The following is a 26487-nucleotide window of genomic DNA, read 5'->3' on the forward strand; positions in this document are numbered from 1 at the left end:
AAATGTTTGCCCATAATGCACTAATATGCAAATGCTTATGTAATCTGCATCATTATATGTCATACAACTAATAATCCTTCTACTGGTTTACAGTGGATTTTAGATTCAGAATTGCTCGCGCTTTGCAATTCTGTTTCTTAGATTCCTCTCTACCCAAACATTCCAATGGTCATTTTCCATACATAATCAATAATGCATGGTCTCAGATTGAATGCCACAGCTAATTCAAGTTTGGAATTCTGCTTCCATTTATAACATAACACATCAGCAGAACTGATTATTGCCTTGTTTCAATCAGCACTCCTTTATTATTCTGTAGGTAATGAAAGAAAAAAAACAATGCTTTATTGCCATGTTCCTCAGCTATAAGCATGATTTTTGTGAGCATTTGAAAGCGAAGCCAGCTATGTAATAAAATATTGATAGCTTTGCTAAATCCTTTAAGATTCCTGTTAGAGCAAAGTTCTGGGTATTCATCCAAGGTTATGGTTACAGCATGTAAAATTCCTCCTTCTCTTCAAAATTTTAGTATGAATCTCTCACTGAGGACTTGCCACTCCACTGTCTAGATTATGGGGGGGGGGGGGGAGGTGGAGGGGGGTGTTTGCTAATGATTATGCTGTAACCCCAGATGGATATGACATCTCAGTTCTGTATTTATCATTCTGTTCCACAAAAATTGGCAGTGAATAGGGCCTGGATAGGTGTCACCAATGATCAGAGAGGCTAGGTGTAAAGGATTACAAATTAGGGTTGGGGAAGGCCTATGTCACTTTTAAACCAATAATTAAAGTGCTTTATATTTTCATTTGGGTCTACACAGGAATCTATAACAGCAACTGTAGTTTTTAACACATATGCTCATCATATCACAATGGATATTTCATCATATTAATATTTTCCTACCTGAAAGACATTCTTTCTGCTGGATTTCTCTTTGGTCCATTCAATACTGGCTCCACGCAAATCCACCCACTCTGGTTTATTCCCGGTTTTCTGTAGACAACAATTAAATGTGAAGCACAGCTCGTGTGTAGATAAATGGAGACACTTGTCAGATAAAAAGAAACAGACTCAAGATCACTAGTGATGGTCTGAGAGTAAATGGTATGAGAATATATGGCAATAAAAGACTTCTAGCAATATTGCATTCACTAGACAAGCTCAGTAAATCAATTTGTACCTACTTTACTAGTAAGAGGTTATATTACCTTAGAACAAATAATCTCTTGATAAAATCTATCATTTAGCCCTTATTTCTTTCGGTCTACAAGGTTAAGAAGCATTTAGCAAGTACAGGATCTAGAAACCAAATGCATTTTATTGTTTCTTATAGAAGTTATATAATTTCTGTGTCTTTTAAAAGGAAAATCAATCAAAAATATAATCTGTTGGGTTATGATGTTCCTTGTCCTGCAGCCATGGATCCAACCATGTTACCTAGCTTCTTGAATGAAGGTTCTGCAGAGTTAAGGGGTATTATGAGCATGATGGACTTCGAAAACGTACAAACCTTCATCTGGCAAATATGCAGTCTTTTCTATGAGTCATGGTTGGCCTTATTTTTGTTTGATTTTAATATTTAACTATACACATATTTATTTTGATACTGCTAATGTCTACCCATATCTCTGACCCATCAACACTGAAGCTTGTTTGTAGCAAACATTCAGCTTTTGTCAAAAGTGGACAACTGAGATTTTTCATTTTCATGACAACTTTTGACATCACTTTTCTTTTGTATCACAAAATGTATATTGTTCACTGTTTAGAAACAGGTTCTTGTTAAATAACAACTATTATGTCACTTACAATCAGGCTCATTTTCAAAAGAGAAAAACTTCCAAAAAGTGACATAAGTCTGCATTTGGAGGTTTATCTCACAAAGAAGTCCAAATCAGTATTTTCAAAACCTATTTTTAGACGTCCGTCTCTGAAGTCCATCAGAAGGACGTCTAAATCTCAAGGGGGCATGCCAGGGGTGTGTTCAAAAAACATCCAAATTCAGACTTAGATGTCATATCCAAAAATGCCCCTTGTGCATTTGACTTGCCCAAAGTCACAAGGAGCAGAAGTGGGAATTGAACCCATGATGCCAGGATCAAAGCCTGCTGCAATAACCACTAAGCAACTCCTCCTCTGTTTTGGACATCTTGCATTTGGACGTCTTTTGTTCGAAAATGGACCAAAAAAAGGACGTCCAAATCACAAGACATCCATAGCATTTTCGAAAGCAAAAGATAGAGTCTATCTTTTTCGAAAATGACCTGCTTTCCTGTTCAGAATTTGGACTTTTTCGTAAAACGTCCAAATTCTGATTTAGACGTTCTATCGAAAATGTTCCTCAATGACATATAGAGGGGCATTTTGGAAAGGGACGTCCAAGTTTCGATTTGGACGTCCTTGTAAAACATCCCAATCCAGGGGCAGGGAAACCTGTATTTTTGAAACAAGATGGACATCCATCTTTCGTTTTGAAAATACCATCAGGGACGTCCAAATCCTTAAATTTTGCCGTCCCGAGATTTGGACGTCCCTAGACATGGATGTTTCTGATTTTCAGCAAATTTCGAAACCAAGGACATCCATCTCAGAAATGACCGAATGCAAGCCATTTGGTCATGGGAGGAGGCAACATTTGTAGTGCACTGGTCCCCCTGACATGCCAGGACACCAACTGGGCACCCTAGGGGGCACTGCAGTGGACTTCATAAAATGCTCCCAGGAACATAGCTCCCTTACCTTGTGTGCTGAGCCCCCCAACCCCCCCCCCAAATCCACTACCCCCAACTGTACACCACTACCATAGCCCTTACAGGTGAAGGGGGGCACCTAGATGTGGGTATAGTGGGTTTGTGGAGGGCTTACTGTTTCCTCCACAAATGTAACAGGTGGGGGGCGATGGTGCTGGGTCCGCCTGTCTGAAGTGCACTCACCCACTAAAACTGCTCCAGGGACCTGCATACTGCTGTCATGGACCTGAGTATGACATCTGAGGCTGGCACAGAGGCTGGCACAACATATTTGTGAGGGTGGGAGGGGGTTAGTGACCACTGGGGGAGTAACAGGAGGTCATCCCTGTTCTCTCCAGTGGTCATGTGTTCATTTTGGGCACCGGGTGAAAATGTCCAAGTGCTCGTCGGGGACGTCCTTCTTTTTTTCGATTATGGGTCAAGGACGTCCAAGTGTTAGGCACACCCCAAGTCCCACCTTCGCTATGCCTCAAACATGACCCCTTGAACTTTGACCGTCCCTGCGACAGAGTGCAGTTGGGGACGTCCAAAATCGGCTTTTGATTATACCAATTTGGACATTTCTGTGAGGACGTCCATCTTCCAATTTATGTCAAAAAATGGGCGTCCTTCTCTTTCGAAAATGAGCCCAATAGGCACATTAGGCTTAGACTCATCAAAAGTGAGGTTAAGGAGGTGCTTTCAGAAGGGTTAGGTAGCATTAAGAATGCAATTTTAGAAGGACTAAGCATTATTTACATATGGAAAAGCAGGTTTATATGTGTACACAGGTTTACACATATACTGAAAGCAGCAATTTTAAAAATGCCTTTCTCTTACATGTGTATATAGGTGGCACATATTGATTTTAAGGGGCTGTGGTGTGAGCAGACTTTTTCAATATACACGTTCCTTCCATTTTAGAAGGCAAATACATGTATATTTTAAAAAATGCACACCAAACATTTACACCCCTACTGAATCACACATAAGTTTGGGCAAACTGCTCATTTGGACATGAGGTTTTGAAGACTGAGTGAGGAAGGCAATTGTGCTTATCTATCTGGCCTAAAAGCACCAAAAGAAAAAAAAAATCCAAAGACCTTGCTGATGCGCTGCCATCCAGTCTCCTTAAAGAATTAGTTGATTTGTTATTAATCTATCTTCATTCTGTGATTGCTACTACCATTGAGATGGACGAGATACCAGACCAGTGGAAGCAGTCAGCTGTCCATCCATAACTTAAGAATCCTAGAGCAGATACCTCCTTTTTATTTCCTATTGCCCAATTTCAAATCTGTCACTTGTCACCAAACTATTAGGAAAAAAAAAAGTTGATGTTCAACTTTATGATTTCTTTGGACAAAACTAATTTAGAGCACATTAAGCAAACTGGTTTTCACCCTTTCTGTAGTACAGTGCTCACTCAGAAAGGCATTATTGACTATATCATGATTAGTAGTAGTAGTATATCCATATCAATGTGGATCATGAGAAATTATTCTTCTGAAGTCACTGGATATATCATTAGTATTTGAGATCGTGGACCATAGACTTCTTCTCAATAGTTTATATGATATTGACATTTGAGGTACCACAATACTATTTTTATTTATTTTATTTGTTACATTTGTATCCCACATTTTCCCATCTATTTGCAGGCTCAATGTGGCTTACATAGTGCCGGAGATGCGATTGCAGACTCCGGTGTAAACAAATACAGAGTGATGTTGAGATAAGATAAGGTTCATGTGGTACTGCCACATGAGATAGGATAAATTTCATGTGGCATAGTCACATAGGGGTGTCGTGCACAGAATTGTGTGTCCATACTGTATTTTTGTTTGTTGTGTCTATACTGTATTTTGGTTATGTTGTGTTGCAGCAGTCAGGCTTTTATGTTGGGTTGGTAGGGTATGCCTTTTTAAATAAGTTTTTAGTGTTCTCCTGAAGTGTAGGTGGTCGTACATAATTTTTAAGGCTTTTGGAAGTGCGTTCCACAATTGTGTGCTTATGTAGGAAAAATTGGTTGCGTAAGTTGATTTGTATTTCAGTCCTTTGCAGCTTAGGTATTGCAGGTTTAGGTACATTCATGTTGATTTTGAAGTATTTCTGGTTGGTCGGTCAATCAGGTGTGTCATGTATCCCGTGGCTTCACCGTAGATAATTTTGTGAACTAGAATGCAGATTTTGAAAGAAATACATTCTTTGATTGGGAGCCAGTGTAGTTTTTCGCGGAGGGGTTTTGCACTATCAAATCGGATTTTTCCGAAGATAAGCCTGGCTACCGTGTTCTGGGCAGTCTGAAGTTTCTTTAATATTTGTTCTTTACATCCCACATAGATTCCACTGCAGTAGTCCATGTGACTTAGTACCATTGATTATATCAGGTTGCGAAATGTTTCTCTCGGGAAGAATTGTTTCACGCATTTAGGTTTCCACATTGAGTAAAACATTTTCTTAGTTGTGGCTGTCACTTGTTTCTCTAGTGTTAGGTTGCGGTCTATTATAACGCCGAGGATTTTCAGGCTAAGATAGGGAGGGTGTGATCTGGGGTGTTGATAATAGTAGGGTTGTCCGCGCTGTGTTGGGATGAGACGAGACAGTGTGTTTTTTCTTTGTTGAGTTTTTGTTGAAATGCGCTTGCCCAGGAGTCCATGATGTTCAAGCTGCTTTTGATTTCATTGGTGATTTCTGTCAGATTAGATTTGTAAGGAATGTATATTGTGACATCGTCTGAATATATGAAAGGGTTCAGGCCTTGGTTGGATAGGGTCTTGGCTAAAGAGGTCATCATTAGGTTGAAGAGGATTGGTGATAGCTGTGATCCTTGTGGTACTCCACAGTCTGCCTTCCACAGTGATGATATGGTTGATTTTGATTTTACTTGATATGTTCTTGTGGTTAGGAAACCATTGATCCAGCTAAGTATGTTACCACCAATCCCAAACTTATCTATTAATCTTAGTAGTATATTGTGGTTTACCATGTCAAATGCACTAGACAAGTCGAATTGGAGGAGGAGGATATTTTTGCCTGTTGCTATTTCCTGCTTGAACTTGGCTAGGAGAATGAATAGTACTGTTTTTGTGCTGTGTAGTGGGCGAAATCCTGACTGAGATTCATGTAATATTGAAAATTTGTGTATATAGTCAGTAAGTTGTTTGGCTACCATGCTTTCCATCATTTTGACTGACAGCGGGATGGATGCTACTGGTCGGTAGTTTGTGATTTCGTTTGTTTTTTTTGTCCTGTCTTTTGGTATCAGGGTAAGTAGAATGTTGCCATTTTCCTTTGGGAAGAGACCTTGTTGAAGCATGTAATTTAGGTGGGATGTGAGGTCTGCGATGAAGCGGTTGGGGCGGATTTCATTAGGTAGTTGGGACAGGTGTCTAGATAGCATTGAGTTTTGGAGAACCTGCTGATCGCCTGTGCAACTGTATCGACGGTAAGGGGGGCGAAGTTTAACCAGGTTTGGTCAGCCGGGTATTCTCCAGCAGTTGTGTCCAGTTTATTGAGGAAGTTTTCTATGTCTGGGTTGTCGTGAGGTAGCGTGTTATGTAGATTTACAATTTTTTCATTGAAATAATTGGCAAGTTTATCTGCAGATGGGATGTCTGTATTCGATGAAGTGACCAAATTGGAGTCTAGGAGTTTATTCATGAGTTGGTATAATTTCTTCGTGTCTTTGTAGTCTGACCCTATTTTGGTTTTATAGTATGATCTTTTGGTCTGTCTTATTGCGTATTTGTATTTTCTTGTGATTGTTTCTTTGTGTTGAGTGTGTTTTCATCTTATTTTTTTCCCATGCTCTTTCAAGTTTCCTGGATTGTGTTTTTAGTTTTTTCAGTTCATTGTTGAACCACGGTATTGAGTTTCGTTTACATGATGTTTTTGTTCGTGAGGGTGCTATATCATCTAGTATGCCTTTGCATCTTTTATCCCATTCCAAACTATGGTTTCAATCCTTTTTAACTAATTGATCTTTTCATGGTAGTTGGAATAACTTTCTTTCAGAGAGTTAAACTTTTCATTATGGGGTTTCTCAGGGCTGTTTTTCTCCAAGCTATGCAACATCTTCCTTTCCATTCTGTTTCAAACTCGGGGCTTACAACCTTTATATATGCCGATGGCATTCATCTCCTTAACACTTCTGATTACTCTGATTCACATGCTGTCCACACCATCAGTCATGCTCATGAATTTGCAGTCAGTTCAACTGATGAAGATACACTAAAGCTGAATCCAGAGAGATAAGCTTTCCTCCCCTCATAGCACCTCTGCTATGTGGATCGCAGATTGATGTGAAGGATAGCATCAAAATTCTTGATAGTCAGCTTACCTTTGATGAGCAGATAAACACCTTAGTGAGGAAAATTTTTGTACCCTTCTTATCTTACGCTTGATCCATGATATCGATTTTGATAACTTGGTTAATCCACTTGTCCTCTCTAGATTAAAATATTGAAACACTCTTTATCAGGCCTAAAAGTATTCATTATTAAGAAAGCCTAACAGATTCATAATGCCAGAGTTAAATTATTAAGCAAGGCAAATATATATGATCATGTGACCCTTTTTCTGGAAGATGAAGAAAAACTTGCCACAGATGCAAAGACTCACAGTAACAACTTTTTCAGGTACATCAGAAGTACAAAGCCTGTGAGGAAATCTGTGGGATCGTTAGATCAAGAAGGAGCAAAAGGGGGACTCAAGGACAAGACCACAGCTGAGAGGCTGAATGAATTCTTTGCTTCGGTCTTTACGGAAGAAGATGTAAGAGATCTACCTGTACCAGATATTGTTTTCAAGGGTAATGATGTGGAGGAACTGAAATAAATCTTGGTGAACCTGAAAAACATACAGATCCAAAATCGACACATTAAAGAATAGTAAATCACCTGGACCAGATGGAATGCATCCTAGGGTACTGAAAGAGCTCAAACATGAAATTGCTGCTTTGCTGTTAGTGATCTGTAACCTGTCATTAAAATCGTCCATAGCACCTGAAAATTGGAAGGTGTCAAATATAACACTGATTTTTAAAAAGGGTTCTGGGTGATCTGGGCAATTACACAATTGCCCGGAAAGCAGCAATTACAGACTGGTAAGCCAGACTTCTGTGTTGGGCAATATAGTGGAAACTATTATAAAGACTACAATTACCAAATACATAGACATTGTTTAATGGGACAGAGTCAGCATGGGTTCAACTGAGGGAAATCTTGCCTCACCAATTGGCTTCATTTTCTTGAAGGCATAAATAAACATGGCACAAGAACAGAAGAATAGCCAAAATGGGAACAACGGTCCTTCTAGCTCAGTATCTTGCTTCCAAATGTGGCTAATCCAGGTCACAAGTACCTGGCAGAAAACCAAATAGTAGCAAAGTTCAATGCTGCCAATCCCAGAGCAAACAGTAGCTTCTCCCATGTCTATCTCAATAGGAGACTATAGACTTATCCTCCAGGAACTTGTGCAAACCTTTAACCCAGACACACTAACCACTGTTACCACATCCTCCGGCAATGAGTTCCAGAGCTTAACTATTATTTCAGTGAAAATAAATATTTGTTCTTATTTGTTGTAAAACTATTTCAAACAGTGAATAATCAATTCACTTTTACCTATCCTACGCCACTCTGGATTTTGTAGACTTCAATCATATCCGTCCTCAGCCATCTGTTTTCCAAGCTGAACAACACTACCCTTATTAGCATTTCCTCATATGAGAGGCATTCCAAACCTTTTATCATTTTTGCTGCTCTTCTTTGAACCTTTTCTAATTACGCTATGGGGCTCAGGGCATGTTAAGGGTAGGATCTGGGCATGCCTAACACTTGGACATTTTTCTGTCATAATGGAACAAAACAAAAACTTGCAGGACTATAAGTTGGATGTTTTGGTCTAGACCTGTTTTATAAGTCACACAGAAAGTACCCTAAATGACCAGATGACCACTGTAGAGAATCAGGGATGACCTCCCCTTACCCTTCCAGTGATCAGTAACTCCCTCCCACCCCCCAAAAAAATATGATTAAAAGCATTACTTACCTGCCTCTATGCCAGACTCACATGTTATACTAAGGTCCATTACAGCAGCACACAGGTCCCTAGAGTAGTCTAGTGGTGGATACAGTGCACGGTAGACAGGTGAACCTAGGCCCATACCTCCCACTACCTGTTACACTTGTGGTGGAAACTGTGAGCTCTCCAAAACTCACCAGAAACCCACTGTACCCACATATAAGTGCCCTCTTCACCCATAAGGGCTACTGTAGTGGTGGTAGTAAGTTTTTGGGGGGCTCAACAGACAAATTAAGGGAGCAACAATGAGATGTGTACCTGGGAACATTTATTTAAAGTCCATTGTAGTGCCCTCTAGGGTTCCCCATAGCTCTCCTGGGATGTCTGTGTGGCCAGTCTACTAAGAATGCTGGCTCCTCCTATATCCCAATGGCTTGATTTTGTGCATTTTTCACTTGGACATTTTTTTTTTTTCAAAAATGGACCAAAGAAATAAACACACAGAAAACAAAAACATCCAGCAAATATTAATTTTTGAAAAAAATGATAGACATTTTTTCTGTTTTGCAAATGGCTATATTCCCCACTTGAATTTTGGCAGATTTTAGAAAAATGTGTAAGGTTGGACTTAAACGTTATATCGAAAATGCCCCTCCTCATCTTTTTTGACATACGGGTAACAGAATTCAATGCAAAACTGAAGGTGAGGTTGCACCATGGAGCGATACAGAGGCATTATAGTATTCTTGGTCTTATTTACAATCCTTTCCTAATAATTCCTAGCATCCTGTATGCTTTTTTGGCCACCAACACACACTAGGCAGAAGATTTCAGCATATTGTATACAATGACACCTAGATCATTTTCTTGGCTGCCGACTCAGGTGAACCCTAGCATTCCAATGTGCATCACTTTGCATTTGTCCACATTAAATTTGATCTGCCATTTGGATGCCCAGTCTTCCAGTTTCCTAAGGTTTTCCTGCGATTTTTCACAGTCTGTATGTGTTTTTACAACTTTGAATAGTTTTTTGTCAGCTGTAAATTTAGGGGGCCTTCTACTAAGCTGCAGTTAAAAAGTGGCCTGTTGTAGTGTGGGCATGTGGGATTACCACTTGCTGAAGCCACTCTTTACAGCGGCGGGAAAAATCTATGTTTTGATGTTTTTAATGGCCAAGTGCTAATTTTCCATAGGTGCATGGCCATTTACTGCCTGATCCCTTACCGCCACCTATTCAGAAGGCATTAAGGGCTCATGCAGTACTCCTGCAGTAATGAGACAGCATGCGGCGATGGCCATGCACTGCCTGATTAAAGACAAAATGCTTTCTCCCCACCCACTGTGCAAGAAAACACAAATTATTTTACAGTGCGTGAAATGGTAAGCACCAAAAAGAGAACTACCACAGGACACCTGGGTGTTCCTGATGGTAGTGTTGTTTTTTCCGCGAGGGGCCCCTTAATCACCTCACTTGTCGTTCCAATTTCTAGACCATTTATAAAAAAAATAACACCAGTTCCAGTACAGATCCTATTCACCTCCTCCATTGAGAAAAATAGCCATTTAACCCTATCCTCTGTTTTCTGTCCAATAACCAATTCCTATCCTGTTGCGATTTAACAACTTTGAATACTTTGTGTCATCAGCACATGTAATTACGTCACTAAATACTCCCATCTCTAGATACACTACATCAATCAGCTCACCTCTATCCACATATTAATTCATGCTTTATTAAAGATTTGTTTACTAAATCCTTGGAGATAGGGGAGGTTCCGTGGGATTAGAGAAGAGCGGATGTGGTCCCTCTTCACAAAAGTAGGGACAGACAAGAAGCTGGAAACTATAGACTGGTAAGCTTTACTTCGGTTATTGGAAAAATAATGGAAGCGATGCTGAAGGAAAGGATAGTGAATTTGTTGGAATCCAATAAGTTAAAAGATCCAAGACAACATAGTTTTACCAAAGATAAATCGTGCCAAATGAATCTGATTGAATTCTTTGACTGACCAGAGAACTGGATCAAGGACATGAACTAGATGTAATCTACTTAGATTTCAGCAAAGCCTTTTACACAGTTCCTCATAGGAGGCTCTTGAATAAACTTGACAGGCTGAAGTTATGACCCAAAGTGGTGAACTGGATTAGGAACTGGTTGACAGACATACTCTAGAGGGAAAGGTGAGTAGTGGAGTGCCTCAAGGATCGGTGCTGGGCCAATTCTGTTCAATATATTTGTGAGTGACATTGCCGAAGGGTTAGAAGGTAAGATTTGCCTTTTTGCGGATGACATAGTAGACACCCCAGAGGGAGTGGAAAACATGAAAAAGGATCTGCAAAAGTTTGGCAATTAAAATTCAATGCAAAGAAGGGAGTAGAAATCCAAGGGAGACGAATGTGTTAGGCGTTGAGAGGCTGATATGCACAGATAGGGAGAGAGACCTTTGGATATATAAGATATATAAGAAAAGACTGGAAGATCTGAATATATATAGCCTAGAGGAGAGGAGGGAGATGGCGGCTGATTAACGGGCTAGTGATCCGCAAGCTCCTGATACCACCTCGGAACTCGCCATCGTCCGGTTACCTGTTGGCCGAATGATGGCCCGATTTCGGTCGCGCCGGTTTTCCTGGTTGTTGTGGTGTCCAGATGTCTCTCCTTTTCCCCGGTGTGGTGATTCGTGGGAAAACACTGGCCAGCGTGGTTCGCTGCCTGCGTGTCGGTGGGCCGGCTGCTCAGCTGCTCTTGAGGGCCCTCGGGACGTCCGTCGCCGTTTGTTCATCGTTATGGTCCGGGGAGCTGTGGTCTGCTGTTCGTTTGCTGTGGCTGCCTTATTCCTGATCTTCACCACCTCCGTCTGGGAGTTTGCTGCCCTGGCTTGGAAGACCCTGACGGTTGGAGCTGCGGAGGAGGACCGTTCGATCCACCATCTTGATGCCTGCGCCTTTGGTCTTCAGCTTTCTTCAGCCTCTGGTGCTCGTCGTCTCACTCCTGGCCGCCTGCTGCTGCTGTTTTTCTTAGTGCTCGTTTGGGGATCATCTTGCTTGGACCTGCTTCAGCCCCGTTGTCTTACCTGAATCTTCATCATCTCTCCTGGATCTCTGCCGTCCCTCTTGGTCTCTCTTCCCTTTCCCTTCTTTCCCCGATTTTCCGATCCTAACTATTTTATTGTAACTGTATTTATTTTACTAGTTCATTGTAAGCCGCTTTGGGGCTGCAACACTGCAGCAAAAGGCGGGGTATAAATGACCTAAATAAATAAATAATGACATTTTAAATACTTGAAAGGTATTAACATAGAAACAGATATTTTCTAGAAAAGAGAAAATAGTAAAACTAGAGGATATGAATTGAGTTTGCAGGGTGATAAGACTTAGGAGTAAAGTCAAAAACCTCTTTTCACAGAGAGGGTGGTTGATGCCTGGAATGCCTTCCCGAGGGAAATGGTGGAGAAAAAAAGGCTGTGGCAGATTTCAAAATGCGTGGGATGAACACAGCAGATCTCTAATTAGAAAATGAATAGTATAAAAAAATAAAACTTAAAGGGTTGCATATGTGTTTGCATATCAAGTGGTGCTTAGATGGCAACTCTGGCTGTATCAACTAAGGCCGGTGCTGGGCTGGCTTCTATGGTCTGAGTGCTGCATATAGCAATCCGGTTTAGTATGGGATGAAGAGAGAGCTTCAACAGAAACTCCAGTAATTTGGAACACGAGGACAGTTCCAGGCAGACTTTTATGGTCTGTGTCCCGCAAATGACAAGTCGGATTCAGATAGGCCTTGACGGCAACTCTAGTAGTTGGAACATAAGGACAGAGCTGGGCGGACTTTTATGTTCTATGTCCCAGAAACAACAAGAAGACCATGATCAAGTATATAATATCATGTTCATTGTTGATTTAATCAAGAACTGAGAATGAATGTGACTGTTGGGTAGACTGGATAGACCATTCAGGTCTTTATCTTCCGTCACTTACTATGTTACTATGTTAAGACTTCCCTGGATTGGGCGTCAGCTTGTGTATTCTTTTCAGCAGGTTGAAACCAGGCGGAAGTTAAATCGGGCAAAAAACAGAGGCCAGTGCACCTGCTGCGGATTCAGTCTTTTGGCGTCCTGAAGGTATAGGAGGTTTTTATGATCTGTGATTACTGTGATGGGGTTCAAGGCCCCTTCTAGGAGATAAATTGGCGTTAAGAGCCAACAATTCCCGGTCTCCAATTGGTTAATTTCGTTCCGACGTGGAAAACTTTTAGAAAAAAAGAAACAGGGGTGACATTTGCCAGAATCTGAGGCTTGAGACAGAATAGCGCCTGCTCCCAGAGAAGAGGCGTCTACTTCCAATATGAACAGTTTTTTGATATTGGGACTTCAGAGCATGGGCGCAGACAGAAAGGCTTGCTTTAAAACAGCAAAGGCATCTTGGGCCTCTGGGGTCCAGTTCTTCACATCGGCACCCTTCTTGGCGAAGGCAGTGAATAGGGGCTGTAATGGTGGAAATTGATGGATGAATTGCTGGTAGTAGTTTGCAAACCCCAAAACACTTTGCAAGGCCCGGAGACCCTGAGGTACCGGCCAATTTCGGATAGTCTGGAGCTTGGTAGGATCCATCTGGAGACCCTCAGGAGAGATGATATATCCCAAAAATGGGATTGATCATTGGTGAAATCAGCACTTCTCTAATTTGGCAAAGAGGCAGTATTCTCGTAGACGCTGGAGAACCGTGCGGACATGATGGGGGTGTTCCTGGGGGGAAGCAGAGAAAACCAAGATGTCATCCAAATAGACAATGACAAAGGAGTAGAAGAGATCTTGGAAGATGAAGTAAGGGAAACAGCCAGGCATCCAATACGGAAAGAGCAGAGGAGGCAAGGGAGAGCCCATAGGTTAAGGGCTGAGAGATGGACAACCGGAACACCAATAACGGGGATCCAATCCCCATGAAGCAAGGAGGCAGGGAAGATGCTGTGAAGGGAACCCTGGCCCTAAACCGACGGAGGGAGTGCCATTACAGGCAAGGTGAGGGGCGTGACAGTGCCTAACTTGAGTGCCAGCATTTACACCAGATTTCAGCAGGAATAAGTCTAGCACCCAAAGTTAGGTGTGGGAATCAGCATTATAAAGGGTGCGTGTCCTTTAGAGAATAGCGCTTAGCACTGATTTTTTTTTTTCAACACCCTTTTTTTAGTGCTATTTATAGAAGTCCCCCCTGAAAGCCCACATTTTTTTGGGCTGCTTTTAACTTTGTCCCTTACTCACCTGTACAATACCCCTGTTTTAATCATTCTCATATTAAATGATACCTCCTCATTTTCTGTTTGACTGTCTTGGATAGAAGAGACAATCTCTTAACGTATTTGTGTACAGTACTGTGTTCATCTAGTAGTGCTATAGAAATGATAACTAGTAGTAGTAACAGTTCTTGTTTGATCCCTACTAGTACACTGTCACTTAACACTAGGGGTCAAAGTGTGTCACTTTTCATAAAATGTTTTATGTATTCCCCATTTTCATTGAAGGTGATGGTAGTCTGTTCTTTCACTAGCTGCCAGCTGTTGTAGCTATTCTTTTTCAGCTGTTGCTGTTTATACAGTGCCAGACAGCTGCACCTTATTGTGATTCAACTCTACAATTAGATATTAGTTACTTGGTACACAGTCTAGGCAGAAACATTCTGCATTAGAACACGAACACATTTCAAGGTACAGGCAGGAAAGCACACTGTGGAATAAATTGTTAAAAGCACAGGTGTCTTTTTCATCTATAAAATAGAGGCTAACACATCTAAATTAGTCATATCTATATAAGTAGATTTTTTTTTTGTCTGCAGAATGCAAACACGTACTAACAGTCATTTAGAAATGAAGCATTCAGGGGTACTGCTTTATGCCACTTTTTAGACGTTTTTCTCTTTTGAAAATGAGCCCCATAGTCACATACCAATGTTAATTCTGACTATAATATAGCTACCTTATGTTTGAAAATTAGCAGGATTTGTATAGGCTGTCCCTGGTTTCTCTTGTCTTAAATTTCAGTTCCTTTCATAATTATATAAACATATGATTTTTTTTTATTTTTTTATCGACTCTTCTTAAATCACTTTCCACTTCTAACAGTTTCCTACTTATCTCTGGATATGTCTATCTTCTCACTCCTTCTTAAACAGAAATTTGGACCAGGAATCATAAGCATGACTTGGATTAGTTCCACTTCTGGTTTATACTAAAATACCATGGAAACAATATCTCCTGTTTATTCCCATTATACTTCTGCCTCTCAGCAGATCTGGACTCACTAGCCCAACCTTTTCCATGAAAAGGAACATTTATTCAGTTTAATTTTACTCACTGAGAGAAAGTCTGAGATGGCAGGGCCTAGTGTATATTAAAGGTAAATTGAAGCCCCGATGCACAAAGCTTACCGTGCTGGGAATTTTTGTTTTAGACTGGTTCTAGCCAGTCTAAAGAAAATGTTATTTAACTTGTAATGCACAGTGGGGTTTTCTGTAGCTCTAATGTGTTCCATTAGCAGCCACCGCGAACCCTATGAAAATGTATTACAATGAGCTCATTAGTATTCTAATCAGCATTCCGGGCAATGCACAGCTTCAGAGCGCCTAAACTCTAACAAGCTAATATTATAGCCATTCTGGAGCTGTCGGAAGAGGAAGGAAACACAAACAGGCAGATGCAAAGGCTGCCTGCTTTTGCCCCCTACCTCTCCATTCCCAACCCCCCCCCCTTTCCCAGCGACCCTCCCTGAATCATTTAAATTCCCTGGTGATCCAGTGGACTCTGACCCTGACCACCCACACCCCCCAAGTAACAAATTCCTGGCATTTGACAGCTCGGAGTTGCAAACAGCGACCGATGCACACAGGGGGATCCGTGCAGCTCATTTGCATGCAATCTCCTTTGTGCATCATTCGCTGTTTGTGACTCGCTAAATTTTACTGAGACAGCTGTATTTTACAGCTGCCTTTGTGCATCAGGCCCTGAATCTAATAGCAAATTTAGATTACAGCTTAATATTCACAAATCTTCAACTTAGCATTATATGCTTCACATACAAAATATAATCACATGATGTTATGTCAAGTAGAGGTCAATGATGGAGGAATAGTGACTTGTACTCATCTTATACAACTGCAATCATGTCACAAAGCAGATGTAAAACACTGCAGCTTGATTAATTTTTAAACTGAAGAAATTTGATCATGCATCCCGTTTTTAATCCAGCTTCACTGGTTGCCTGGGGAGGCCTAAATCATTTTTAAAGCATCTTGTTTAGTTTATAAAATACTATCTGGTCAATCTTCTAAAAAGTTCTATTTTTGCTTTAGGGATTCCTCCGGTAGATTGAGCGAGCGCCACACACTGAATCGAGGTCTTATCTGTTTCCTATCAGTTTCAGGTCTAAGAGTAAAATGATTTTCAGAAAGTTCATTCTGTTTTCAGTCTGTTAAAATTTAGGAAGTTTTACATTTGTATTGATTTTAGTTCTTATTTTTTGCCCCTTCTCTAATCTGTAGCTTGTGCATTATCCGTCATCCTCCGTACTCCCAATCTTAGCTTCCTACCCTTTTCTCAAATCAGCCCTCTTCTCTCACTCCTTCCTATTCCTAGCATCTGCCAGTATTAGCCACCTTCTCTCATCCTTGGCTCGTGTCAGCCCCAAACCGTAGCAACATCAAGCCTCCAGCTCCCTTCTCCTCTCTTTCTCCCCTCATGACTACGATTATTCCTCTTCTTATTCCCTGCTCCAATGCCCATGTTAATGTCCGCTTTTCTTATGCTACTGGTATTATGCCAGTACCACCATTAAAGCGAGTTACCTTTCCATTGTAGGTCTCTTTAACCGAGCTGCTATGTGAAGTTCACCCAGTTCCATTTTGCCTGCTGCGTTCTCTCCCCGACCGTCAAAGTTGGGAGAGTGTGTTTAGCAAGTTAATCTAGGCCTCGTAGTTGTGCTTGGGCAATCTGGACCCCCCATCCATAGAAGACAGGTGGCCACCCTCCATTGCCCTGCCAGTAGATACCCCTATTCAAAGGGATATCCTTAGCATCGCTACCTGGTCAAATGGTCCCCTCTGCACCTTGCAACCTCTGGCTACCTTCCCACAGTGAGGTTTGTCCTCTCTCTCCTTCCCCGCGCTGCATCTGACACTGGGCGCTGTACCACTTTCAAAATCTCCTATCCTTCCCCTTGGTTCCCTGGGTCATCTTCTCATCTCATTGGTCCCTATCTTTTCCCCTCCCCACTTCTCCCTCCCCCTCCTACCTTTGCCTTCCTGCAGCTCCACCCTATTTGTGTGAGTCCTCCCTCCAAATAGTCAGGCTCTGATCTGGAAACAAGTACTATGGATCCTTTTAGCTCCTGCGTTCACAAAGGCCCTTCCATGTCCTGCCCCCACAGACACAGTAAGTATGTATCATAGGGGGCATGATGTGGCAGAGTCTTTGAGAGTGCAGGACTTCAAAGGCTTTGTGGTGCTGGTTTCCTATCTTTATTGCTACCTCTGCCACATTTGCTATCACAGGAGCAGAAGCTGAAGGGGTGATGACAAAAGGGCAGGCAGGGAGGGGCAGGGTTTAAATATAAATGGATCTACTGGGCCAATGTTGATCATCTCCTTTGTATTTCTCTGAGTCTCCAGCATCCACCCTCAGACTAGTGCCTCCTGTTCCCCTCTCAGTACACCACTGATTGAGTTTTCAAGATATCCAGATGTATTTGCTTAAAGGGAATTTAGTCCTAATCTGCCAGATTCTATATATATAGGGCCTTAATTTCTTCACGGAAATCGAAGCATAGTCTATATCAATGCAAGCAACTTAATTGGTTAACTAGGTAATCAGTGCTGTCAATTGGATGTTAACAAGCAATTATCAGCACTAATTGGCATTATTTAAGATTTACATGCAGAACTCACTAACTGTATTCTGTAACATGGTGCGCGTAAATTCTAAGTTGCATAGTTGAAAGGGGGCATGGCCATAGGTGATTGTGAGCATTTCTAAAATCTATGTGTTATAGAATATACTCGCTCTGTGCCTAATGTAAGCATCAGGATTTACGCCAATGTAAAATGTGGTGTAAATGGCTACAACTAAATTTGGTCACGTGGAGAGGTGTTCGATCTATTCTATATACCACATGGAAATTTAACCCTATTATATAAACTTTGTGCATATTTTTTTCCATGTTGAATTTTCAGGTGCTATATACAGAAATTAGCCCAATGTGTGCTTAATGTGTAGAAGTAGCCTGATAGTTAATGCAGTGGCCTAAGAACCAGAGGAACTGGGTTCAATTCCCACGGCAACTTATCAAGACTCTGGGCAAGTCACTTAGGAGTCCTTTTACAAAGGCGCACTAATAAGCACGTGCTAAATGTACATAGGAATATGGGTGTCTCTAGCGTTTAGTGCTCACTAAAAACGCTAGTGCACCTTTGTAAAAGATCCCCTTAACCCTCCATTTCCCCAGGAACAAGATAAGTACTTGTGTGTAATATGCAATTTTAATTGTAACCACAGAAAGGCAGTATATCAAATTCCATCCCCTTTCCCTGAAAATCAGGATATCATAAAGGGTGCTTTAACTATTTTTTTTTATATATATATTTTTAAAGGCAGCGTGTCATAGGCAGAGAATGGACTTGGAAGTGTTAACCAACTAGCGCATTCATATTAGCACGCGCTAATTGGCTAACATTGAGTTAATGGGGGAGCACTTAGAATTCCCTAAATATGAGGCAGTAAATGCTCTTGCATTTTTTTTTTTTTTGCAAGTCCCAAGCAGTAATGGAAAATTTAGCATGGGACTGCAAAAAAACAACAAAAACCCCCCTATTTTAGGGACATACTAGAAATGGGCTTCATACAGAGGAAAGTCCCATTTTAGCGTGCATTAAACCCATTTCCTAGTGCATCTTAGTAAAAGATCCCCTGCATGCAAATGCATCTCATATATATTCATTGTGGATATCCTGAAAACCTGATCAGATTACTGTGTCTGATTACCTCAGTGTCCCAGATATTGCATAACAAAACTAATAATTCACAGGGCTAAGAAAAAGCCGTTTTTGTTTTCCTGGATGCCTTTTTATTAATGTTCTTTCCATTATAAGTTGATTTGATTTCATTGTGGGGGGTGGGGGGGACTTCTAGGATGTAAAACAAGACTGATCAAAACATTGAGCACCAAAAGACTCATCACCTGCCATATCAAAAATAGTTTATTATTTATGACTCCTGCTCAAGAGAGCAGTTTCCTGGCCACTCATCACTTCAATATGGCATGGCAGATTTGATCAGGCCTTGGAAACTCTTCACAGTAGGGTTCTGTCAACTACATCTCTTTTATATCCATAGTGCTACCAGAAGCATAGCCAGGTTTTGATGTCAGAGGAAGCAGATCTTTTGTAAACATAGGCGCCAGTGTAAGCCTGATGTGCTGATCTGCATAGGCACCATTTCATTCAAAATCTGTTTGAGGCAGCAGCTGCTCCCCTTGCATCCCCATCTAGCTACGCCTCTGAGTGCTACTGTCTCATTGACTTTTCCTCTATGATAACATTCTCATGTCTAGACTTTAACTGCATTGTAACTAGTGCTTTAAGGATGAATGCCATTATTGTTTGTGCAACTTAACTGTCACATCTCTGAAGACTAAGATCAGTGACTTCTCCTCAAGGCACAATAAAGAGGTACAAAGTGAAATTTGTAGTAACTGCAGGCTACAGAAATTGCATTAGCAGCATTAGATAGAATCAAAAGAAATATTCAAGGAGGTTAGCTGGGTATGGTAGGAGTCACATTATACAAAGATTAAACACCACTTTACAGAGTTACAATATTTTCACATTAACACTCTGTCTTCTGTTGGTAATTATTCTTAAAATGCACCTCTTAAGAAGGACGTGTTAAGTTGAAGTATTATTCCCCTTTGCAGTATCTGATTAAAGGTTTAACAAGTAATTGTCTTGCATCTGTTCTAGAATGCAAATAACTCAATGTGATTTTCTTTTTTGGTAAAGAGAATCTTTGTGCTCAAATACCTCTCCTTGCTTAGATTACATCAAAAGAAATCTAAATGCTTACCAAGTTAGACAGGGCTTGCTGTTTGGATTCTTTATGGAATTCTAGTTTTTGACCAGAAAGGATAATCCAGGCATTAGACCAGTTTTTCCTTCAAAGAGAAGATCAAATGATTGAGTTAACTTAAAATAAAATTCCAGCACTAGTTTTCAAATAGATAAAATGAGTGTGTGTTAACGATTCTGAGGCAGTATTCTGTATCAAAGTGCATCAAGAGGAGGATGTCAGGGTAATTTCATAACTGGGTGCATGTAGACGTTATTATCAAATTTTCAAAATGAAAGCATGCACTTACCTCCATTATGAAAATTACCACTGGGAATTTAAGGAGTTACATTTATTACTACTACTACTACTTATTTCTACAGCGCTACTAGACATAAGCTGTACACTAACTAATTCCCTAATTCTATTAAAGTCACCAAAACATTTTAATTGAATAAGCTAAGTAGCACCAATAACTGGCTTTTAATAAGGAATTATTGGCACTAATTAGATTCAATTGGCATTTAAAGGTGTAAATTTAGGTACAGGATCTACGTTTAAAATTTACATGTGATGTGAAAAAGGGGGCACGGAAATGGGAAGGGCATGGACGGAACAGGGATGTTCCTAAAATTAATGCATGTTGTTATAGCATAAGGGGGATCTGCACCTAATTTAGGCGCATATATTTGCACCACATTTCAGTTGGCGTGATTCCTGCATATAAGCACTATTCTATACAATGTTCCTAACCTCAAGCATGGCTTATAGAATAGCGCTTTTTTCGGTGCCATATATAGAACACATATAAGATAGTCCCTGTTCGACAGAGCTTACAATCTATTCAAGTTAACCCACCACTACAACTACATGTATCATCTGAACACAGTTGTATCATGCCTGCAATGTTATATGTAAATTCTATGAGTTTGCCAGATTAACACCAAGATTATGACATTTGTAAGAGCATATATCCCTGATGCAGCTAGGGTGAAACATGGTATCATGTGGGATTCCAGGTCTCCTGATGTTTGGTTGTTCATTATTGGAGTTTCATTTAAAAGTCAGTGTATGCAAATTTTTATATATTTTTTTAATTGAGAAGGATTTATTTCACATTAGAGTGTGTTATAAAATGAATCCATGAAGAATGAAGGGCATGGATATTAGCTTATCACTGTCTGTTGTCAGTCTTCTGATTATCTTTATACTGTTGATAACAGTGAGGGGTGTATTGTATGGGTTTTTTTTGTAATATCTTGATTTTACTGACAAGAGGAGAATTCCACATAATATGAAACTAAGCTGTTTTAAAAATGTCTGTGTGCTTTTATAACATAGGTTCCTACAATGACCCTTTGTAATGCACAGATTCTATCCCACAAATTTACACTTGCTTGAAGAAAGGGTACATGTGTGCATGTACTATAAGAAGGGAATTTTATAACAGGCCACCTATAATTAGGTATCTAGCTGTCACCCTGTAGGAACCTATTCTATAAAGGAACATAGTCATCTACTTCCTTTATAAAATACTAGTCTAACTGCGTAAATACACATTTAGCAGTTATTCGCCAGCCCTTATGCCAGCCATAGAGGTGGTTTAAGCGTTAATGCCTAAATTCTAGAGATTTATATGTGGTATTTGCAGGCTGTACTGTAATGATGGGCTACATCTTTCTGTGACAGGAGAAAGGATCCTTGGGGACAAATTCAGACAGTATGTTTCCAGACATTTAAACTAGAGGGTGGGGGTGACAAAAGGAAACAAGGGAATTCAGAAGGTCACCCCTAGAAAAAAAAAACATGATGGCAAAGGGAAAGGTCATGTTTACTATATGAAAAGCAATGAGCAGAAATGCTCATAGTCTAAGTAAAAAAAGTTCAAGATTTACAAGCCCTGATGTTTGAGGAAAACTTGGATATTGTTGCTATTACTGAGACATGATTCCCATGAATGGGATGCAACCATACCAGGCTATAATTCTTTTAGGGAGGATAGGGAGGGCCAAAGAGGTGGAGGAGTGTTGCTGTATGTGAAAAACAATATCAGAGTAGCTGAAATGCAGGGAACCTGAGGAAAGGAAGAAGCTATATGGATTGTCCTGGAAAGAAAAGAAGGAACCTGTATCTACATAGGTGTTATCTACAGAGCTCTAGCACAAATGGAGATTCTGGACAAGGATCTGATAGAAGATATCCTTAAGCTTGGTATGAAAGGGGAGGTGCTATTGCTGGGAGATTTCAACTTGCCTGATGTGGATTGGAACATCCTGTTGGCAGAATTGGAGAGAAGTAGAGAGATCGTGGATGTCAGTCAAAGTGCCTTGCTCAGACAAATGGTGACAGAACCCACGAGGGAAGGGTCAACTCTGGATCCAGTGCTCACAAATGGAGGAAGTGTTTCCAATGTCCGGGTGGGTGCCCACCAAAGCAATAGTGATCATCACATCACATCACATCATATGGTTTGATATAACAGCAAAACCAGAGTGCAGACGTAGAAAACATAAAAGTACTGGATTTCAGATGTACTGTAAAATGGGAGAATACCTGAAGTAGCAGCTGATGGCATGGGTAGGCATAGCTGAAGTGGAAGCACAGTGGTCCAAGCTGAAAGTTGCTTTAAATATGGCAACTGATCTTTACACAAGGAAAGTAAAACCAAGAGAAACAGGAAGCCTATATGGTTCTCCAAACAAGTGGCTGAAAAAATAAGGGCAAAAGAAGCTTTTTTCCAGAAATACAGAAGAAGGCAACAATAGGATCACGGTAAAGATTACCAGGTTAAACTCAAAAAAGCGAAGAGGGAAATATGGATAGCAAAAGCACAGGCAGAGAAAAAACTGGCTAAAGATGTAAAAAGAGGTGACAAGACGATTTTTCTGGAGAAAAGAGAAAAGATATGAATGGAACTGTAAGACAAAGATACTAAGAATGACTATGTGGAGAGTGATGAGGATAAAGAGAACGTGCTAAACAAATACTGCTCTTCGGTGTTCATGAAAGAAAATCCTGGAGAAGGACCACAGTCGGCTGCCAAGGGTATATCTGGGAATGGGGTGGATATTGCACAGTTCACAGAAGAAAGAATTTAGAAACAGCTTGAAAATCTGAAAGTGGAGAAAGCTATGGGGCAGGATGGGATACATCCTAGGATACTGAAGGAGCTCAGAAAATCCTGGCAGGATCTCTTATGGATTTATTTAATAGATCTTTAGAGACAGGAGAGGTTCTGTGGGACTGGAGATGAGCTGATGTGGTCCCTATTCATGAAAGCAGAGACAGAGAAGAAGTGGGAAACTACAGGCCGGTAAGCCTCACAACAGTGGTAGAAAAAATAATGGAGCTGCTGCTGAAGGAAAATATAGTTAACTTTCTAGAAGCCAACGGGTTACAGGATTCAAGGCAACATGGCTTTACCAAAGGAAAATCCTGCCAAACAAATCTGAATTGGATAAAGGACATACGATAGATGTAATCTATTTGGATTTCAGCAAAGCCTTTGATACGGTCCTTCATAGAAGATGTCATGGAACCCGGGATGGTGAGCCCTTGGGCTGCAGCCAGGCTGCAGCAGACAAGTCTCTGGGGAGGCGCAGAGCAGAGGCGAACCAGGCACTGAATACAAACAGGATACCAGACATGGCAAATAGACAGCACACTCAAGACAAGCAACAAGCACCACCAGAAAAAGGAGATAGACCACTCAGGAGGGCCTCACGTCCAATCTGGAACCCACTCATACACAGTCCAAGCATACGGGCCTCACGGCCGAACTGGAACCAAATCATACCAGAGGGAAAGGAAAAGAAACAGAACGGAATCTCTTGAGCAACTACTACTCAAGCAGTGCACACACACTGCACTAAACAGAGCCACAAACAAGGGGTTAAAAGACTCTACACACAGGCACAAAGAAACTGAAGGGGAAAAGACTTAGACTCACATGGTAGAAACCACAAATAAAAGATTTAAAAAAAAAAACCACACAGGAAGGCAGCACAGAACTGGGCTTAGAACCCTAGCTATACATGAATAGTCCTAACCAAGTCAAACAGACATCACACAGAGAGGTTGCACAGGGCTGGGCTAGTAGTTCCAGTTAAACAGAAGAACCACCCACTCAAGCACAAACAGAACCAAACAGAGAGGACACTCAGGGCTGTACTAGATCCACAGCTATAAATGAATAATCCTAACCAAGTCAAACAGAAATCACACAGAGAGGTAGCTGAAGGTTGAGCTAGTAGTCACAGCTAAATGGAAGAGCTGTCCACTCGTACCACTCAGAGAGACAGCTCAAGGCTGAGCTAGTAGTCACAGCAAACAGAAGAACCACCCACTCAAACAGAGAGGATGCACAGGACTGTGCTAGTAGACACAGCTAAACGGAAGAACGGCCCACTCATGCCACACCGAAACCACTCAAGGCTGCACTAGTTGTCACAGCTAAATGAAAAAGCAATCCACTCAAACACAACCAGAAACTTCACAAAGAGAACTCAAACAGAAAGCACACAGGAAACTCAAGACAAGGCCACACAGAGGAACACTCAGAGCTATGCCATACAGAACTCAAGGATAAGGGAAGCCACTCATGAGGGAACACTCTAAGCTGTACCATACAGCACTCAGGGAAAAGGGAAGCCACTCAAAGGAATACTCAAGAGTGTGCCACTAGGCTCTCAAGGAAAAAAGGGAAACCACTCATAAAACTACACAAGGCTGGCCACGCAGCACTCAAGGGTAAAGGGGAGCAAACTATAGGAATACACTCTAAGCTGTACCATACAGCACTCAGGGAAAAGGGAAACCACTCATAAAAATACACAAAGCTGACCACACAACACACAAGGGTAAAGGGAAGACACTTACAGGAATACACAAGGTTGTGCCACAGAGTCAAATAACAGACACTAGAGACAAAGGGAAAAGTAAGCAAACAGGGAAAGCTGCCTTTACATACACAGATCAAATAAGGAGCAATGCTCACAAGAATCAGGAGACAAACACAGCAAAGAGTTAAAGCAGTTTAAAGGGAAGGCCTGCTTTTAATACACATCAGAAAGAAGCAGGGTTTACACTGCCGTCAAAGGTTTAAAGCAAACAAAGGGAAAAACAAACAATGTTCTTACCAGAACTCAGCCAGGAAGGGAAAGGAAAGGCAGGCAGAGCACACCCAGCTGTAAGGAGACAAGGTAATCAAAGAAAGCAGCTAGGCTAGGGAAGCAAAGTAATCAAGGAAAGCAGCTGGGCTGGCAACAACCAGCTCTCTGAACAGTGAAAGGTAACAAGGGAAACCACACAAGGAAACAGAACAGGTTTATGCTGGAGAGCATAGATAACAAGGAAGGAATCTATCCAGGTTGAAACCAGAACCACACACAGAAAAACAGAAGAGGGCTTTGCTTGGAAGTAAAGTTTACAGGCTAGTAATCCATACAGGTTTAAAGCAGAACAACACACACAGATAAACAAAAGAGGGCTTTGCTTGAGAGCAAACCTAACAGGAAAGTAATTCATACAGATTCAAACCAAAACCACTCACACAGGGCTCAGGGCTGTGCCACAGAGACACAGCTTAACAAGAAGACCAGTTCCCTCAGAATCAAACAACAGTACAACAAGAAAAAGGAAAATAGATCTGTTGCAAAGGCTCGCAGGAAAGCTCCCTGGGTCCTTATAAAGGAGTAGGCTGATGATGTCACAAGTAGGAAATGAAGCAGAAGCAGGGAGACCAAAGCGAGGCTTGGCTAACAGGAAGAACAACAACAGGAAAAAAGGCAGACTGAAGAGGTCACAGAGTAGATATAGAGAAACAGTAGGTTTGAACATAAGGGCACGGCCACAACTGTGACAAAAGACTCATGAATAAGTTGAGAGGGCTGAACTTGATTGGAAACTGGTTGACCGACAAGCGGCAGAGGGTGGTGAGAAATGGAATCTACTCGGAAGAAAGGAAGGTGAGCAATGGAGTGCCTCAGGGGTTGGTGCTGGGACTGATTCTGTTTAATATATTTGCGAGAGACATTTTGCTGAAGGGTTAGAAGGAAAAGTTTGCCTTTTTGCGGATGACACAAAGATAGCCAATAGAGTGGATACCCCATAGGAAGTAGAAACCATGAGAAGAGATCTGGAAAAATTAGAAGAATGACAAGTTGGTTCTAATTTTCTACAAAATGTAAAGTGATTTTATTCTCTTTTACTTGACTACACATATTTTTTTTCTCTCAACAGATTTAGAGCTAAGACTCTTACTAAGTGTGCAAAATTCAGTGTAAGTTTTGGACAAAGCCATTTACTATATGTGCTCAAAACTACAAAACAACTTAAATGCTTAAAACCAGAAGGAAAATGACAAAAAAGACACAAGGCCAAGTCTTCTACCAGAATACTTTAGACCTCTGCTTAATAAATCGTTCTATTTCTAAATAAATGAGGTATTTTTATTCAGTATGCCACTTGTCTCAGCACTCTTACTCCTGTGTGTTATATGACACTACTTTAGTGATGGCTCTTTTTAAAATTATATTTTTAGGGTGGGAGGAGGTGAGATTTGCATTCAAATGGGAAGAATCTCTTGCTATGAAAATGTCAAAATTAATGAATGTCCATAAAAGTTGAAACAGGCCAAGATGC

The 26487-nt window shown here is 40.9% G+C and overlaps 1 protein-coding gene across 1 annotated transcript in view; it reads right to left on the reverse strand.

The window, feature by feature from the left end:
- Nucleotides 1–230: 230 nt before the first annotated feature.
- Nucleotides 231–26487, reverse strand: part of LOC115473928 (rho GTPase-activating protein 15-like) — a 172767-nt gene continuing 146510 nt past the window's right edge. Inside the window, exons 6-8 of the mRNA XM_030209135.1 lie at nucleotides 19864–19951; nucleotides 907–996; nucleotides 231–313 (exon numbers count right to left, since the gene is read on the reverse strand). Of these exons, the coding sequence (XP_030064995.1) occupies nucleotides 278–313; nucleotides 907–996; nucleotides 19864–19951 (214 nt within the window). The 3' untranslated portion in view covers nucleotides 231–277. The remainder of the gene's footprint in view (nucleotides 314–906; nucleotides 997–19863; nucleotides 19952–26487) is intronic.

This window comes from Microcaecilia unicolor, chromosome 7 (genome assembly GCF_901765095.1).
Source record: "Microcaecilia unicolor chromosome 7, aMicUni1.1, whole genome shotgun sequence".
NCBI lineage: Eukaryota > Metazoa > Chordata > Amphibia > Gymnophiona > Siphonopidae > Microcaecilia > Microcaecilia unicolor.